Genomic DNA, 17,771 nt, shown 5'->3' on the forward strand with positions numbered 1-17,771 from the left:
GGGAATGGCTATAGGAGATGAGAGGGAACAGCTATAGGGGGATGGCTATAGGAGGGGGAACAGCTATAGGAGATGAGGGGGAACAGCTATAGGAGATGAGAGGGAACAGCTATAGGCAAGGGATTGCTATAGGATATGAGGGGGAACAGCTATAGGAGGGGGGAATGGCTATAGGAGATGAGGGGGAACAGCTATGGGAGGGAGGGGGAATGGCTATAGGAGATGAGGGGGAACAGCTATGGGAGGGAGGGGGAATGGCTATAGGAGATAAGAGGGAACAGCTATAGGAGATGAGAGGGAACAGCTATAGGAAGGGGGAATGGCTATAGGAGATGAGGGGGAACAGTTATAGGAGGGGGGAATGGCTATAGGAGATGAGGGGGAACAGCTATAGGAGGGAGGGGGAATGGCTATAGGAGATGAGAGGGAACAGCTATAGGGGGATGGCTATAGGAGGGGGAACGGCTATAGGAGATGAGGGGGAACAGCTATAGGAGATGAGAGGGAACAGCTATAGGCAAGGGATTGCTATAGGATATGAGGGGGAACAGCTATAGGAGGGGGGAATGGCTATAGGAGATGAGGGGGAACAGCTATGGGAGGGAGGGGGAATGGCTATAGGAGATGAGGGGGAACAGCTATGGGAGGGAGGGGGAATGGCTATAGGAGATAAGAGGGAACAGCTATAGGAGATGAGAGGGAACAGCTATAGGAAGGGGGAATGGCTATAGGAGATGAGGGGGAACAGTTATAGGAGGGGGGAATGGCTATAGGAGATGAGGGGGAACAGCTATAGGAGGGAGGGGGAATGGCTATAGGAGATGAGAGGGAACAGCTATAGGGGGATGGCTATAGGAGGGGGAACAGCTATAGGAGATGAGAGGGAACAGCTATAGGCAAGGGATTGCTATAGGATATGAGGGGGAACAGCTATAGGAGGGGGAAATGGCTATAGGAGATGAGAGGGAACAGCTATAGGAGATGAGAGGGAACAGCTATAGGCAAGGGATTGCTATAGGATATGAGGGGGAACAGCTATAGGAGGGGGGAATGGCTATAGGAGATGAGGGGGAACAGCTATAGGAGGGAGGGGGAATGGCTATAGGAGATGAGAGGGAACAGCTATAGGGGGATGGCTATAGGAGGGGGAACAGCTATAGGAGATGAGAGGGAACAGCTATAGGCAAGGGATTGCTATAGGATATGAGGGGGAACAGCTATAGGAGGGGGAAATGGCTATAGGAGATGAGAGGGAACAGCTATAGGAGATGAGAGGGAACAGCTATAGGCAAGGGATTGCTATAGGATATGAGGGGGAACAGCTATAGGAGGGGGGAATGGCTATAGGAGATGAGGGGGAACAGCTATAGGAGGGGGGGACTGCTATAGGAGGGGGGGACTGCTATAGTCATTTCACTCATTTCATAATAGGAGATGAGGGGGAATGGCTATAGGAGGGGGGCTATAGGAGATGAGGGGGTACGGCTACAGGAGGGGGGGAACGGCTCATACTAGGGGACAACTCTTAGGAAGGGGGAACAGCTAAAGGGGGGGGGCTATATGAAATGACGGGAATGGCTATATGAAATTCATATAGCCAATTCCCCATATAGCTATTCCCCTCATTTTATACCCCCCTGTAGCAGGTTTTTCATCCCCCCCACTCACATGACAATACTTCTCGTTCTACATCTCCGAGAGCAGGGAGCAAGTCAGGGGAAGTGAGAACTGGTATAACCCCCATGCTCAGAGAGGGGATTGAGAACAGGGATGGACCACACTCCCAGCAGGGATTGAGAGCGGGGGTGGACAGCGCTCCGAGTGGGGATGAATCGAGCGGGAATTGACCTCGCTCTCCCCTGTCTGTGCTCTCTACACAGATGTCTACATCCCAAAGCCAGGGGAGAGCAGGGATGAAGAAGCCGACACATTAACGGTGAATGGGGCTGAGAGCTGGGGAGACATTAGTGGAGAATGGTGCTGCGAGATATAGGGAGACATTAGCCTGAGCTCGGGGCCAAAAGAGTAGAGCAGAGGCAGGAGCAGAGCCAGGGAGCCAGCAGGGATGTAAAAATATGTGTCGCAGCGGTAAGCACAGAGATCAGAAGCGTGGAAGAGGACTCTGGTGGCAACCTGTGAAGCAGTGCTGAACTCCATGCCCAAGAGGCTTTAGGCAGTGCTAAAAATAAATGATGACCACAAAAAAAAAAAATATGGACACTTTGAGCCATATTTGGATGTGCCCACTTTGGGATGGACTTACTTTTGTGGCCAAGGTTAAGACATTAATGGCTATGTGTTGTTGTTTTGAGGGGGTACAACATTAAACACTGTTATACAGACTGGGCACACACTACGGTATATTGTAGCAGAGTGTCATTTCTTTTGTGTTGTCTCATTGTACAGCATTGTACAATACTTGAAGGGGTACTCCGCTATAAGCATCTTATCCCTTGTTCCCCCCCCCCCCCCCCCCCCGAACTCCGCTCCATGATGGATTACTGGCCACCACGCCCCCTCCATTCATGTCTATGGGAGGAGGCGTGATGGCTATGTACTAGCCGTCACGCCCCATCCCATAGACATGAATGGAGGACGCGAGGTGTGACGTCACAAAATGGAAGCTGCAAGCTTCCGTGTTCCGTACGCCGCCGCTGCCAGCCCAGAGGTCTAACATCTTATCCCAAATCCTTTGGATAGGGGATAATATGTTTACAGCGGAGTACCCCTTTAAGGTTTATTCTGCATTTTCTCTTAACATCTCTTGCTTGAGAGCTAATAGGAGAATATCTGTGACTGTGTATTTTTATGTGTCACTTTAGCTGGAATACCTATATAAATATATTGAATAATGTCCAGTTCTGTACACAAGAAAATCTATTTGGATCAGTCTACAAAAAGTTGTATTTTGTTACCTTTTAATTTTTTGTAAATGTTTGATGGTTTGGGGTCAAAGTATTTAATCTATTTTGAACAAAATTCTTGTTTTTTAACAATGCACAGGCAGAGCCTTTTTTGTGCACTAGTTTCTCTGATCTTAGAAATCTGCTTGTATGACAGCTCAAGGGAGAAAGGTGTGGACAAGCTCAAGTTCACTGTAATTTATTGCTACCTTTAGAACATTGGCATTAGATCTTTTCTAGCCACATATATGACTCATTGAGCATACAAAATGCATAAGCTGAGATAGATGGATATAGATGCTAAAATTCCATCCCATTTGTCTGTATACAGTAAAGCTGGGCATACAAATGAGTTTAAAATAAGCCAAACTCAATGGTTTTGCCAGGACCAGTCGACCATCTAATATGTATGGGGGCCTCCTGACTGTCCCTTAATGGTACATATTAAGGTAGAGAAGCATTTTGGATTCCGGTATGGCCAATCCTATTGTTCAATGGGCGATAAGCCATCGCTATAGGTCTTTCACCCCTCTCCACTATTCAAAATACATGCACACTTGGCCAAACTGAATGTATATGTGGTATCAGCTAACCACATTGCTATCAAATCCCCCATCTGATGTGAGGGAATAAATAGAGCTGCATGCAGCACCATTCATGCCATCAAAAGTGTTGGACACTATGATAGAATCAGACAGACCCCATTATAAGACAACAGGATTCGTCAGGCGCCACTGGTGTCTATTATTTAATGGTTTATGTCATAACATAAACCAGAAGGTGATGTGAAGAGAGCCTTATATACTGTATGCATACAAACCCCCTTATCTCTACACATGTACAGTTTTACCTAGTACAGTAGCATGTATTGCTTGCATAGCAGTTTATAAGCTCAATTCACATGCTTCATGTCTTATTACCAATCTTTCATTGACCACTGTTCACTGTGTCATCTGCCCATCTATGGAAAACATAGCTTAACCTCTTTACAGTCAGATTCAGCAGCTATAAATAGTCAGACTGTTCTTGGGTAGTCTGTCTCCACAAAGTGTATTGGATTAAGATAACGCTAGAGGATAATGATCTTCAATTACGTATTGTGGCTTAGAACATTTGTGTTTGCCGACTTTAGACCCCTACTTTGGCAAACAACGGAGAACGTGTTAGTAGCCACCAGGCATGCTTGTAAATAGAATATATTTTCCAAAAAATGCAGCAATACAAGCCAGTTCTGTCTAAATGGAAAGTTCCATTTCATCTGGAAACGGCAGAGAAACCACCCATAATAACTTAATAAGGCTTTCATTTATAGAAGAAAGGGAAACCAGTGTCAGCTTTGCTTGGATTTAGTGGCTCATTTAAAATTCACTTGGTCCTGACTGGTGACTAGTGCTGAAATGCTAAAACTCTGTAACAAATAAATCAGTAAAGGATGGAATTATTTTAGATATCACTTCTGACAAACGTTGGCATGGACAATGCATTGGAGAATAAAAAGCACTAGATAAAAAACTGTGCCCAATCCACTGCTACCAACCCCATGGTACCTGCCCCCAACTTAGTAGCACTTCCTTCTTTCCTTTCAAAACACATTCTGCCAATCATTAATGGTAACCTATTTCGGGATGGGGCACTCTTGGGATGGCAATGGTGTGAAACTGGGCAGGTGAGTCTAACTTTTTTTTATTTTTTTATTTTAAAGAAGTTTTTTGTACAAAAATTGGTTGATGGACCTCAGGATATGCCAACAACAAGCCCCACACATGCAATGCAACATCTGTTCATTCATCATACAACATATGCCAGCTGGGCCCGGCAAACCTTATTCACATAAGATCTGTGATGTTCCATCATAGTTGCCATCCTTTTGACTAGAAGAATGGAGCTTCATGATTATTTCTGAGGAATTTGGCAGGACTGCCCATAGAGGTTCTGAAATGACCTTCCCAGGGGAATGTGAACAGAGCCAGACTTGTCATTCCATTACTGGATGTCCCATCCCAACCCATTTTAATAACCACTATCACTGCACAAACCCCACATAGGTCTTCATCAGTTTTTATACTACTCATTTCCTTTTTGGCAAATGTTTCTTTTAGTGAGATGAGATGGATGAAAATGCTATTAGTAATATATGCTGCAGCATTGCTTATCATCACATTTGAGAATATTAGGTTTGCACTGGACAGAATAGTAGTTTCTAGTGAGGATTAGTTTAATGGAAAGAAGCTCATCTTGCCCACATTCCAGGAATATCCTTTTCATACATACAGGAGATCTGAAGATCTTATCATTATATTTAGAAGGGAGTCTAAGGAATTTCCCTTCCCATTTTTTTTTGCCATTTTTCAAAATATTCAATCTGAAATTCAGTTCAATCAGGTGGCAGCATTTCGGGGACGCAGCCATTATGTGTATGTTTTAAGTGTATCTTATGGAACTTTGGATCTTTTTCTGTAACGGGCCCGGGCACGTAACATCACACTTCCGGCCAGCCTATCACCGGCCGGAGCTGGGGCCAGCGAATAACTAAACACTGTACATTGGGCCCCAAAAGCCACAAGACCCTAAAAGTGGATGAAGGTAAGTTATAGTTTATTATTCTAATAGCGGCAGCTCGGGCATAAGGAATAAATAATAGTATGACAACAGAGGTTCAGGCGCTATCGCTTATAGTATCATAGCGGAGGTTCATGCTCTATCGCTTATAGTATCATAGCGGAGGTTCATGCTCTATCGCTTATAGTATCATAGCGGAGGTTCATGCTCTATCGCTTATAGTATCATAGCGGAGGTTCATGCTCTATCGCTTATAGTATCATAGCGGAGGTTCATGCTCTATCGCTTATAGTATCATAGCGGTGGTTCATGCTCTATCGCTTATAGTATCATAGCGGAGGTTCATGCTCTATCGCTTATAGTATCATAGCGGAGGTTCATGCTCTATCGCTTATAGTATCATAGCGGAGGTTCATGCTCTATCGCTTATAGTATCATAGCGGAGGTTCATGCTCTATCGCTTACAGTATCATAGCGGAGGTTCATGCTCTATCGGTTATAGTATCATAGCGGAGGTTCATGCTCTATCGCTTATAGTATCATAGCGGAGGTTCATGCTCGATCGCTTATAGTATCATAGCGGAGGTTCATGCTCTGTCGCTTATAGTATCATAGCGGAGGTTCATGCTCTGTCGCTTATAGTATCATAGCGGAGGTTCCAGCTTTGTCGATTATGGTATCACAGCAAAAGATCTTGTTCCAATGCTTATAGTTTTACAGCAGAGGTTCAGGCATCATCATTTATAGTAACATAGCAAAGGATCAGGCTCCATCATTTATAGTATCACAGTAAAGGTTCAGAAGCCATCCCTTATAGTATGATAGCAGATAATCCGGCTCCATCGCCAAGGTATCGCTCACAGCAGAGAATCAGGCTCCAATAATTGGTTATAGTATGACAAAATCAGGCTCCATAATTTATGGAAACAAAGCAGAGGACCACACTCCATTGTTTACAGTATCACATCAGAGTATCAGGCTCTATCACTTATAGTACGAGGATCAAGCTCCATCACTTATTGTATCACAACAGAGGATCATGTGCAATCACTTATAGTATCACAGCAGATGTACAGGATCCATCGTAATAGTATCACTGCAGAGGATCAGGCTCTATCACTTATAAAATCACAACAGAGGTTCAAGCTCCATCTCTTTTAGTATCACAACAGAGGTTCAATCTCCATCTCTTTTAGTATCACAACAAAGGATCAGACTCCATCACTTACAGTATCATTAATGGACCAGGCTCCATCACTTATAGTATCAGCAGAGGATCAGACTCCATCACTTAAAGTATCAGCAAAGGATCAAGTTCATCACTTATAGTATCAGCAGAGGATCAGGCTCAATCAACTATAGTATCAGCAGAAGATCAGGCTCTATAACTTATACTGTAGTATCAGCAAAGGATCAGGCTCCATCACCTATAGTATCAGCATAGGATCAGGCTCTATCACCTATGGTATCAGCAGAGGATCATGCTTCATCACTTATATTATCAGCAGAGGGCCAGGCTCTATGACTTATACTGTAGTATCAGCAAAGGATGAGGCTCGATCATTTATAGTATAAGAAGAGGATCAGGCTAAATCACTTATAGTATCAGCAGTGGACCAGGCTCCATCACCTATAGTATCATCAGAGAATTGGGCTCCATCACCTATAGTATCAGCAGAGGACCAGGCTCAATCATTTATAGTATAAGCAGAGGATCAGGCTTAATCACTTATAGTATCAGCAGAGGACCAGGCTCCATCACCTATAGTACCAGCAGAGGACCAGGCTCCATCACTTATAGTATCGGCAGAGAATCGGGCTCCATCACCTATAGTATCAGCAGTGGACCAGGCTCCATCACCTATAGTATCATCAGAGAATTGGGCTCCATCACCTATAGTATCAGCAGAGGACCAGGCTCAATCATTTATAGTATAAGCAGAGGATCAGGCTTAATCACTTATAGTATCAGCAGAGGACCAGGCTCCATCACCTATAGTACCATCAGAGGACCAGGCTCCATCACTTATAGTATCAGCAGAGAATCGGGCTCCATCACCTATAGTATCAGCAGTGGACCAGGCTCCATCACCTATAGTATCATCAGAGAATCGGGCTCCATCACCTATAGTATCAGCAGAGGACCAGGCTCAATCATTTATAGTATAAGCAGAGGATCAGGCTTAATCACTTATAGTATCAGCAGAGGACCAGGCTCCATCACCTATAGTACCAGCAGAGGACCAGGCTCCATCACTTATAGTATCAGCAGAGAATCGGGCTCCATCATTTATAGTATAAGCAGAGGACCAGGCTCCATCACCTATAGTACCAGCAGAGGACCAGGCTCCATCACTTATAGTATCAGCAGAGAATCAGGCTCCATCTTTTATAGTATAAGCAGAGGATCAGGCTAAATCATTTATAGTATCAGCAGAGGACCAGGCTCCATCACCTATAGTATCAGCAGAGGACCAGGCTCAATCATTCATAGTATAAGCAGAGGATCAGGCTTAATCACTTATAGTATCAGCAGAGGACCAGGCTTAATCACTTATAGTATCAGCAGATGACCAGGCTCCATCACCTATAGTACCAGCAGAGGACCAGGCTCCATCACTTATAGTATTAGCAGAGAATCAGGCTCCATCTTTTATAGTATAAGCAGAGGACCAGGCTCCATCACTTATAGTATTAGCAGAGAATCAGGCTCCATCTTTTATAGTATAAGCAGAGGATCAGGCTAAATCACTTATAGTATCAGCAGAGGACCAGGCTAAATCATTTATAGTATCAGCAGAGGACCAGGCTCCATCACCTATAGTATCAGCAGAGGACCAGGCTCAATCATTTATAGTATAAGCAGAGAATCGGGCTCCATCACTTATAGTATCAGCAGAGGACCAGGCTCCATCACTTATAGTATCAGCAGAGGACCAGGCTCCATCACTTATAGTATCAGCAAAGGACCAGGCTCCATCACCTATAGTACCAGCAGAGGATCAGGCTCCATCACCTATAGTATCAGCAGAGGACCAGGCTCCATCACCTATAGTACCAGCAGAGGATCAGGCTCCATCACCTATAGTATAAGCAGAGGATCAGGCTCCATCACTTATAGTATCAGCAGAGGACCAGGCCCCATCACTTATATTATCAGCAGAGGACCAGGCTCCATCACTTATAGTATCAGCAGAGGACCAGGCCCCATCACTTATATTATCAGCAGAGCACCAGGCTCCATCACTTACAGTATCAGCAGAGGACCAGGCTCCATCACCTATAGTATCAGCAGAGAATCGGGCTCCATCACCTATAGTATCAGCAGAGAATCAGGCTCCGTTATTTGTAGTTTCAGACTAAGGCTTTGTTCCCTTAAATAAACTGTGTATAACATATTTATTGCTTGAACACAAATGCACCAACTAAAATCTATGGCATTGACACGTTTCTATGCACTTGAAGAATAGGTGTGAGAAGTAGCACTTTCTCCTATGCATTGGACTGAATCACACAGGGATACCGAATCGCTGGCAGATCTCAGAAATACAGCGGAAACTAACCACAGTTCTAATTACTTAAATGCTGAGGAATTCACTTAGTGTTAGATCAAAGCTCTATGTGGGAACCTCGCAACAACGTATTTCACAGGCACTTTACATGTAATGTGTTTATTATGTGACACTCAGAAGTAATGCTTTGCTGACTAAGGATGAATAATTTTATTGGGCATAACAAAGTCATATTTGCATATTACATATACACATACACCTGTATTGGATGTGGTCTCCAATATGGTCAGTAACCATATGTTACTATTTACTCTTTTAGTCTTCCGGACGTGGCTTTTTATACTACAGAGGACATTCTTTTCTTTTTGGATTTCTTTTCTGTCACGAACACAGTGCTCTTTGCTGTCCATGTCAGGAACTGTCCAGAGCAGGAGAAAATCGCCATAGCAAACATGGTGTCAGCAGAGAGCACTGTGGTCAGACAGAAAAAAAATCCAATAAGAAAAGAATTTCCTCTGTAGTATACAGATGCTAATAAGTACTGGAAGGATTAAGATTTTTTAATAGAAGTGATTTACAAATCTGTTTAACTTTCTCGCACAAGTTGATTAAAAAAAAAAAGTTTTCCACAGGAGTACCCCCTTAAGGACTGTGTTTTATGGGAAAAGTTATATTTTTTAACGGCACCATTTTGGGGTACCCGTAACGCATTCATTCATTTTAAAAATGAAATTAATTTTTATAGTAATCTCAAAGATTTATTCACATCCACAGAAGAGGGGAAAACATGCCAATTGGTGGGGGGGCCGATCGCTGGTCTCAGCAATGAACTTTGCAATGTTAGGAAGCCCCATATGTAATGAACAGAGCACTGGCTGCGCCTGCACAGTGTTTAAATGGGCACTGTCACCAACTTTATTTTTTGATATGTTGTAGTACTTATGTACTACAACATATCTCTAATATACTTTTATTATTTTTTTTTTTCATTAAAAAGGTTTAATTTACATTTAACCCCTTAAGGACACATGACGTACTGGAACGTCATGTGTCCACTCCCGATCTATAACGCGGGGCCACGGCGTGGCCCCGCGTCATAGCGGTTCTGGCCCGGCCTCTAACAACGGCCGGGACCCGTGGCTAATAGCGCGCGGCATTGATCGCTGTGCCGCGCGCTATTAACCCTTTAGACGCGGCGTTCAAAGTTGAACGCCGCGTCTAAAGTGAAACCGAAAGCATGCCGGCTAGCTCAGTGGGCTGTTCGGGATAGCCGCGGTGAAATCGCGGCATCCCGAACAGCTGACAGGACAGCGGGAGGGCCCCTACCTGCCTCCTCGCTGTCCGATCGCCGAATGACTGCTCAGTGCCTGAGATCCAGGCATGAGCAGTCATGCGGCAGAATCATCGATCACTGGTTTCTTATGAGAAACCAGTGATCAATGTAAAAGATCAGTGTGTGCAGTGTTATAGGTCCCTATGGGACCTATAACACTGCAAAAAAAAAGTGCAAAAAAAAAGTGAATAAACATCATTTAACCCCTTCCCTATTAAAAGTTTGAATCACCCCCCTTTTCCTATAAAAGAAAAAACACAGTGTAAATAAAAATAAAAATAAACATAAATGGTATCGCCGCGTGCGGAAATGTCCGAATTATAAAAATATATCGTTAATTAAACCGCACGGTCAATGGCGTGCGCGCAAAAAAATTTCAAAGTCCAAAATAGTGCATTTTTGGTCACTTTTTATATCATGAAAAAATGAATAAAAAGCGATCAATAAGTCCTATCAATGCAAAAATGATACCGTTAAAAATTTCAGATCACGGCGCAAAAAATGAGCCCTCATACCGCCCCATACACGGAAAAATAAAAAAGTTATAGGGGTCAGAAGATGACAATTTTAAACGTATAAATTTTTCTGCATGAAGTTATGATTTTTTCCAGAAGTGCGACAAATTCAAACCTGTATAAGTAGGGTATCATTTTAATCATATGGACCTACAGAATAAAGATAAGGTGTCATTTTTACCGAAAAATGTACTACGTAGAAACGGAAGCCCCCAAAAGTTACAAAATGGCGTTTTTTTTTTCAATTTTGTCTCACAATGATTTTTTTTCCCGTTTCACCGTAGATTTTTGGGCACAATGACTGACGTCATTACAAAGTAGAATTGGTGGTGCAAAAAATAAGCCATCATATGGATTTTTAGGTGCAAAATTGAAAGAGTTATGATTTTTTAAAGGCAAGGAGCAAAAAACGAAAATGCAAAAACGGAAAAACCCCCGGTCCTTAAGGGGTTAAAAACCGGCTACTGAAAAAGGACTGATTTTGGAGTGTCAATCAGTCCTTTTTCAGTTAGGCTACACTTGCTCCCTGCCTGTCAATCAGACAGGCGGGAGCAAGCGCATTGGCTCCCCGGCCACTGGCTGGGAGGCCACTTCTCCCGCACATCGCCGCCGCCGCCTCGTTGCCACCGCTGTCCCTGCACGCCTGCTGCTGGACTCTGCAGTAACTGCAAGTGTAATGAGGGAAGGGGGTATGCAGGGCGGGGGGAGGGGGGGGAAGGAGGGAACGGGCTAGTGCCGTAGCGGGGGGGGGGAACGGGCTAGCAAAAAAAAAAAATTGGATGGTGGGAGCTACCCTTTAACTCATTCTAGGGTATGGTTTTCTTTGTTCTCTGGATTGAATGGGTTATAGTTTTGGTGGCTCTATTTTGGGGTACATATTACTTATTAATTAAAGGGGTATTCCAGGCCAAAACTTTTTTTTATATATCAACTGGCCCCGGAAAGTTAAACAGATTTGTAAATTACTTCTATTAAAAAAATCTTAATCCTTCCAATAGTTATTAGCTTCTGAAGTTCAGTTGTTGTTTTCTGTCTAACTTCTCTCTGATGACTCACGTCCCGGGAGCTGTGCAGTTCCTATGGGGATATTCTCCCATCATGCACAGCTCCCGGGACGTGACATCATCATTGAGCAGTTAGACAGAAAACTTCAGAAGCTAATAACTATTGGAAGGATGAAGATTTTTTAATAGAAGTAATTTACAAATCTGTTTAACTTTCCGGAGCCAGTTGATATATATATAAAAAAAGGTTTTGCCTGGAATACCCCTTTTACTTTAATCTTTTGTGGGGAAATAACAACTAAATAAAAGTCCCATTATAGGTCTTAAATGTGTCATCCTCTGATCCTTGTCTGTGTTTTAATATATTACTACTTATAAAATTATGGTTATTTCCCCTAGAGTTCTTTTTAGGTTGCTAAAGGAAAAAACTTCAAAAAGTCTTGTCAAAAAGTAAATGTGAAAACACATAAAAACACATAAAAGGGCACCCAGCCCATCCACAAAAAAAGAACACACATACAGAGAGAAGGAAAGATATTGCTCGTAATAAGAAGGAAATAAATCCATCACTGGCTCATAATGGGCGTACATATCCTGGGACAACAGTACAAAGTATAAATACATGAAAAAAAGAATTGTAAACATGCATAACTATTGACCATAAAAAAGATGAAATATATCCCAAATCACTAAGATCAACAATATCTACCATGTACAGATCCTTACCAAAGATGCAGGCACACTGCTGTTTTCATGTGTTTTTGCATATACTTTATTGTTTAAATAATTTAGATTTTTGGTACTTTTACATTTGACAAGCGTTTTTGTTTGGAGTTGATTAATTTAATTTCATTGCACAAGGATTCTGTGATATATATATATATATATATATATATATATATATATATAGAAAATAAAGATTCTGAACCAAATACAATGTAAAGTATAGGACAGTGATCTTCAACCTGCGGACCTTCAGATGTTGCAAAACTACAACTCCCAGCATGCCCGGACAGCCGTTGGCTGTCCGGGCATGCTGGGAGTTGTAGTTTTGCAACATCTGGAGGTCCGCAGGTTGAAGACCACTAGTATAGGAGGTAGTACTCACCTGTCCCCGCCGCTCCGGACCCGTCACCGCTCATCACCGCTGCCCTGGATGTCGCCCTCCATCGCTGTTGCCGCGTCCCCTGGGTGTCCCCATCACTCGGGAACGTCTCTGCTGCCCGGTATCCTCTCTCTCCGTCGCCACCATGACGTCGCTATGCACGCCGCTCCTATTGGATGACGGGACGGCGCGCGCGACGAGGTGATGACAACGAAGGAGAGCACCGGCCATGCAGGGGATCCCGGCACGGAGCAGACACCGAGGGGGCAGGTAAGGTCCCTCCCTGTGTCCTGTAAGCTGTTTGGGTCGCCGCGATTTCACCGAATAGCCGGACTGAACAGCCGGGTTAGTGTTATTTTCTCTTCAGACGCGGCGGTCAGCTTTGATCGCCGCGTCTGAAGGGTTAATACAGGGCCTCACCGGGATCGGTGATGTCCTGTATTAGCCGGGGGTCCCGGCCGTTGATGGCCTCAGGGACCGCCGCGATAGGTGTGTATTTGCCGTATAAGACGCACCAACTTTTCCCCCCAGTTTTGGGGAAGAAAAAGTGCATCTTATATGGCGAAAAATATGGTATTTATATACAGTATATTGCTTACTGGTGGCCTTATATCTATTTTTTTTAGATAAGTGATACTAAGAGGATTAATCATTTCATATACAATTTGAGATTTATTGCAGCCATTGTGAAGGTTGCTATAGACACAGGAAAAAGATACAAAATTTACTATGACTGGCATGTCATACACAGAACGTTGCCAAGAATGAAAAGAGTGCAGGCGGCGCATGAGTGATCTGTTCCTTTCATTGCGGGGCCATTTTTCTTCCCTTCTGATGATCAGTGGGGGTCCACAGATCACTTATAATCATCTAGCCTAAGGATTGGTGATATCTTTACATTGTGGGACTACCTCTTTAAGTGTTAAACATGCTACCAGTGTGTAGTATATATGGCTAGCAAATGTCATTTTGCTACACGGTTTGGTATGTAATGTGGGATGAAGACTATTAGCTTTCTTCATTAAATTGCCATTTATGCATAAGAATGTAAGCAGGTCAGAAATGTTGCCTTTCAGCTGCAGACAGCAGTAATGATGGATCTAGTAATGATTGAGGGTGGCGGGCATGCTTTCCAGGAAATGTCACATGATGTGTATCAGCTCATTTTGTAGATTTCACTGTGAGTGAATGATAAGTGACTGTAGTTTTGCCTTTGGTTGCAGGTGTGAGGGGAGGGCCTGGTCACCTACTGAAGAGATCAGACAGCAGCCTCGCAAATATAGCCTGGAGTCAGAGTTACAGGTAAGAAAACCGTGTCACTATAACCTTAGATATACTTAAAGGGGTATTCCAGAATATTTTCAAACCAACTGGTGCCAGAAAGGTAGACAGATTAAAAATTACCTCTATTTAAAAAATCAGCTGCTGTATGCCCTGGATGATGTTGTGTAGTTTTCCAAATGAGACACTGTGCTCCCTGCTGCTGCCTTTGACCATGTCAGGAACGTTCTAGAGCAGAACAGGTTTGGGGTTTTGGGCCTACTTTAAACAGTTCCTGACATATATGGAGGTGATAACAGGGAGCATTGTATCTCATTGGGAAAACTACACACCTCGAGACCATACAGCAGCTCGTAAGTACTGAAAGGATAGAAGTTTTTACACAGAAGTAATTTACAAATCTGTATAACTTTCTGGCACCAGCTACCTTGAAAATATTTTTTTTCTCTGTAATTCCCCTTTAAGGGTAGGGTCACACGAAGCACATCCACAGCATATTTTAAGGTGTGGATGCGTTGACACCAGTTACAAGAACGAGCCCCCTCCTGCATTTGGGTAGCTCTGTGTGTCTGATCGTGGCAGGTGCTATGAGGGCCCTTTGTCTACAGCGGGAAATCCGCTGCTAGCAGACACAGAGAGCTACCCAGCCACAGCTGGAAGTGCGCTTTTGTGACTGCCATCAGCGCATCCACAGCATGAAATACGCTATGGATGCGCTCTGTGTGACCCTACCATTATAATGCAAATAGAATCTTTTTCGCTGACCCATTGACCAACCAAGTTGTCTGTTGCAAAAAATCATATTCCAGTTTATAGTCAATACATCTATGCATATGGCTGTGTATGATTAGATTTTATTATAGATTTATTTAAGAAAAATTCTCATCCATATTGGACCTTTGTTTCCACTGTAAATAAAAGCAGCCCTACACCCGGCTTTCACTGCAATAATACATGCCTTCTCTGATTGTGTGCATTATCGCATGTTATTCCCACTAATATTATTCTGTATAAAATCACATGTCTACGTGCTGTTTTAGGCTTCCGTGATTTTTTTGCTTTCAGGAAACTGTTTTTTAAGGTCTGTAGTACAATTTGAACTGTCTATGGTAAAAGTCCTATATTTCTAGGGAGGTATTCATTTTTGAGAATCTGAAGAACATTGGTAGTACCATTTCATGAGAGTTTGGGAAACATTGGAGGAACCCTGTCTTAAAGGGGTTATCCAGGAAAAAACTTTTTTTTTAAATATCAACTGGCTCCAAAAAGTTAAACAGATTTGTAAATTACTTCAATTAAGAAATCTTAATCCTTTTGGTACTTATGAGCTTCTGAAGTTAATGTTGTTCTTTTCTGTCTAAGTGCTTCTCTGATGACACGTGTCTCGGGAACTGCCCAGTTTAGAAGCAAATCCCCATAGCAAACCTCTTCTAAACTGGGCGGTTCCCGAGACACGTGTCATCAGAGAGCACTTAGACAGAAAAGAACAACCTTAACTTCAGAAGCTCATAAGTACTGAAAGGATTAAGATTTTTTTTATAGCAGTAATTTACAAATCTGTTTAACTTTCTGGAGCCAATTGATATATATTAAAAAAAGTTTTTTCCTGGATAACCCCTTTAAGAATCTGAGGAACATTTGTAGCAACATTTCATGATAAACTTAGGAACATTCTTGGTGCCATTTTATGACAATGTTGTAGCCACTGGTGATATCATTTATTGAGGTAAACAAGTTCTCGCCATTCTCTCTAAGTTGCATTCAGTATTATAGTTAAATACTTCTACTGCTACATAGTATCTGAATAGTGAAGTAGATATAAGAATCTAAGGACCTGTTACTTTTAGCTGGGCTTGCTGACATGAATATATCTTTCTCCATCTGCTGCTTCCCTCAGGATACCTTACTTAGAGTAGAAACATATTTTACACAAGCTTTCCTTTGACAGAGAAAATTATGGTCTGTTCACATTTGATCGATGGAAAAGTTCAAAGTCCTTCTTCAGTAGAATATTCCCTGACAATAAGCAGGAGTCTTGCTTTAGAAACATCAATGCAATGAGCATGCATATAATGGATTACAATAACTGGTGTATCTTTAATATCAGTAATAAATCCTTTTAAACAGCTATCAGTAAATATATTTTGGGGTGCCAATAAGCTGGTTAAAAAGATTAGCTCTATTGGGGGAGATTAGCACAGGAGAGCCAGGCAAATAAAGGCAAAACAACAGTTACCAGTCACCCAATCAAAACAACAGGCATACAAAATGTTACTCACACAAGACTTGAATTGTCCCTTAGCCTATGTTCACACGATGGAATTTTTGTGTGGAATTCCGCATTAGAATTCTGCATGGACATTCCGCAGCAGCAGAGTTCCATTGATTTTAATGGGATATTGCTGCACTGTGCACATGGCACATGAGAAACATCTGTCGCTAAAATCCCAATTCTGGAGTCTGCAGAAAGAAAAGACATGTCTATTCTTTCTGCATAGTCCGCACGAAAATGCATTGCCGTCTATGAGACGGCGTATTTTCCAGCAGTCATAGCACCAGCATCTTATGCCGGTGCTCTGCTGTTGAAATTTTTCATGCAGACACTCGCGTCTGAACATAGCCTCAGAGGCTGCAAATATCAGGCTTCAAACCCCCAGCAGAACTCCAGATTTTTCACATGCAAATGAGTTACATCTGCTTTTGGTAAACAAAATTCACAGAAGGGGTATAACAATTTAAAACTTAACGTTTAATGTGCAGTGTAAAACCACAAGACCCCGCTGACAATACAACAACAGATATTTGTCACATAAAACAATGACCCAGAGACCAAGAAAGCTGGTATAGCAGTCCGAGCCCATGTTAAGGATTGGCCAGAGTATAGTGGTCAGGGGATAGGGGTATAATAGAGACGTCCAGGGAGGGTAGGGATGGTAACCCTGAAAATCCCTGATGATGTAGTGCCGCTACCCCTGCTCGCTCAGGGAACTGTCGGGACACTCGTCCTTGAAAGGACGACCCCTGCCCCGGTCTACCCCTTTGTCAGCCCCTACACTTAAGAGAACAAGTGAACCTGCCCAACGCGTTTCCCCCAAGTCGATGGGTTCGTCAGGGGCTAGAAGGTACAGTGTAGTCAATCTTATACAATAAAAATCAAGGCAAAAAAACATATAAAATGATTAGAAGCCACAGCCAACAAAGTTTATCATAATCAATAACGTGCACAAAACATAATCCATCGCTATTACATCCACCGTTCATAGATAACCCATCATTACACAATATATTGACAGGGAAAGCGATGTGCTAAGAACCCAGGGCAGAGCCCTGCTCCTGGGTATGGACTCACGGATACCACAATGGTGGTCAGCGAGAGGCTGGCATCTGCAGTGGCGGTATTCCCAGCTATGGCGTCTGTTATCCGTTATTGCTTTTGGTAAACCCTGAATGAGCAGGCTTCAGCACCTGTGCTGATTTGAGCCAAACTGAAAACCTTGACTGGCCAAGAAGTGAGTGACATTCCCCACCACCAAACCTGTCTGTCATTCCATAAAATCCA

General features: G+C 43.0%; 1 protein-coding gene across 1 annotated transcript in view; it reads left to right on the forward strand.

The window, feature by feature from the left end:
- Positions 1-17,771, forward strand: part of LOC130369613 (PDZ and LIM domain protein 4-like) — a 197,718-nt gene that overhangs the window by 89,689 nt on the left and 90,258 nt on the right. Inside the window, 1 exon segment of the mRNA XM_056575051.1 lies at positions 14,155-14,233. Coding sequence (XP_056431026.1) covers positions 14,155-14,233 — 79 coding nt within the window.

The sequence above is a fragment of the Hyla sarda genome, chromosome 4 (genome assembly GCF_029499605.1).
Source record: "Hyla sarda isolate aHylSar1 chromosome 4, aHylSar1.hap1, whole genome shotgun sequence".
Lineage (NCBI taxonomy): Eukaryota > Metazoa > Chordata > Amphibia > Anura > Hylidae > Hyla > Hyla sarda.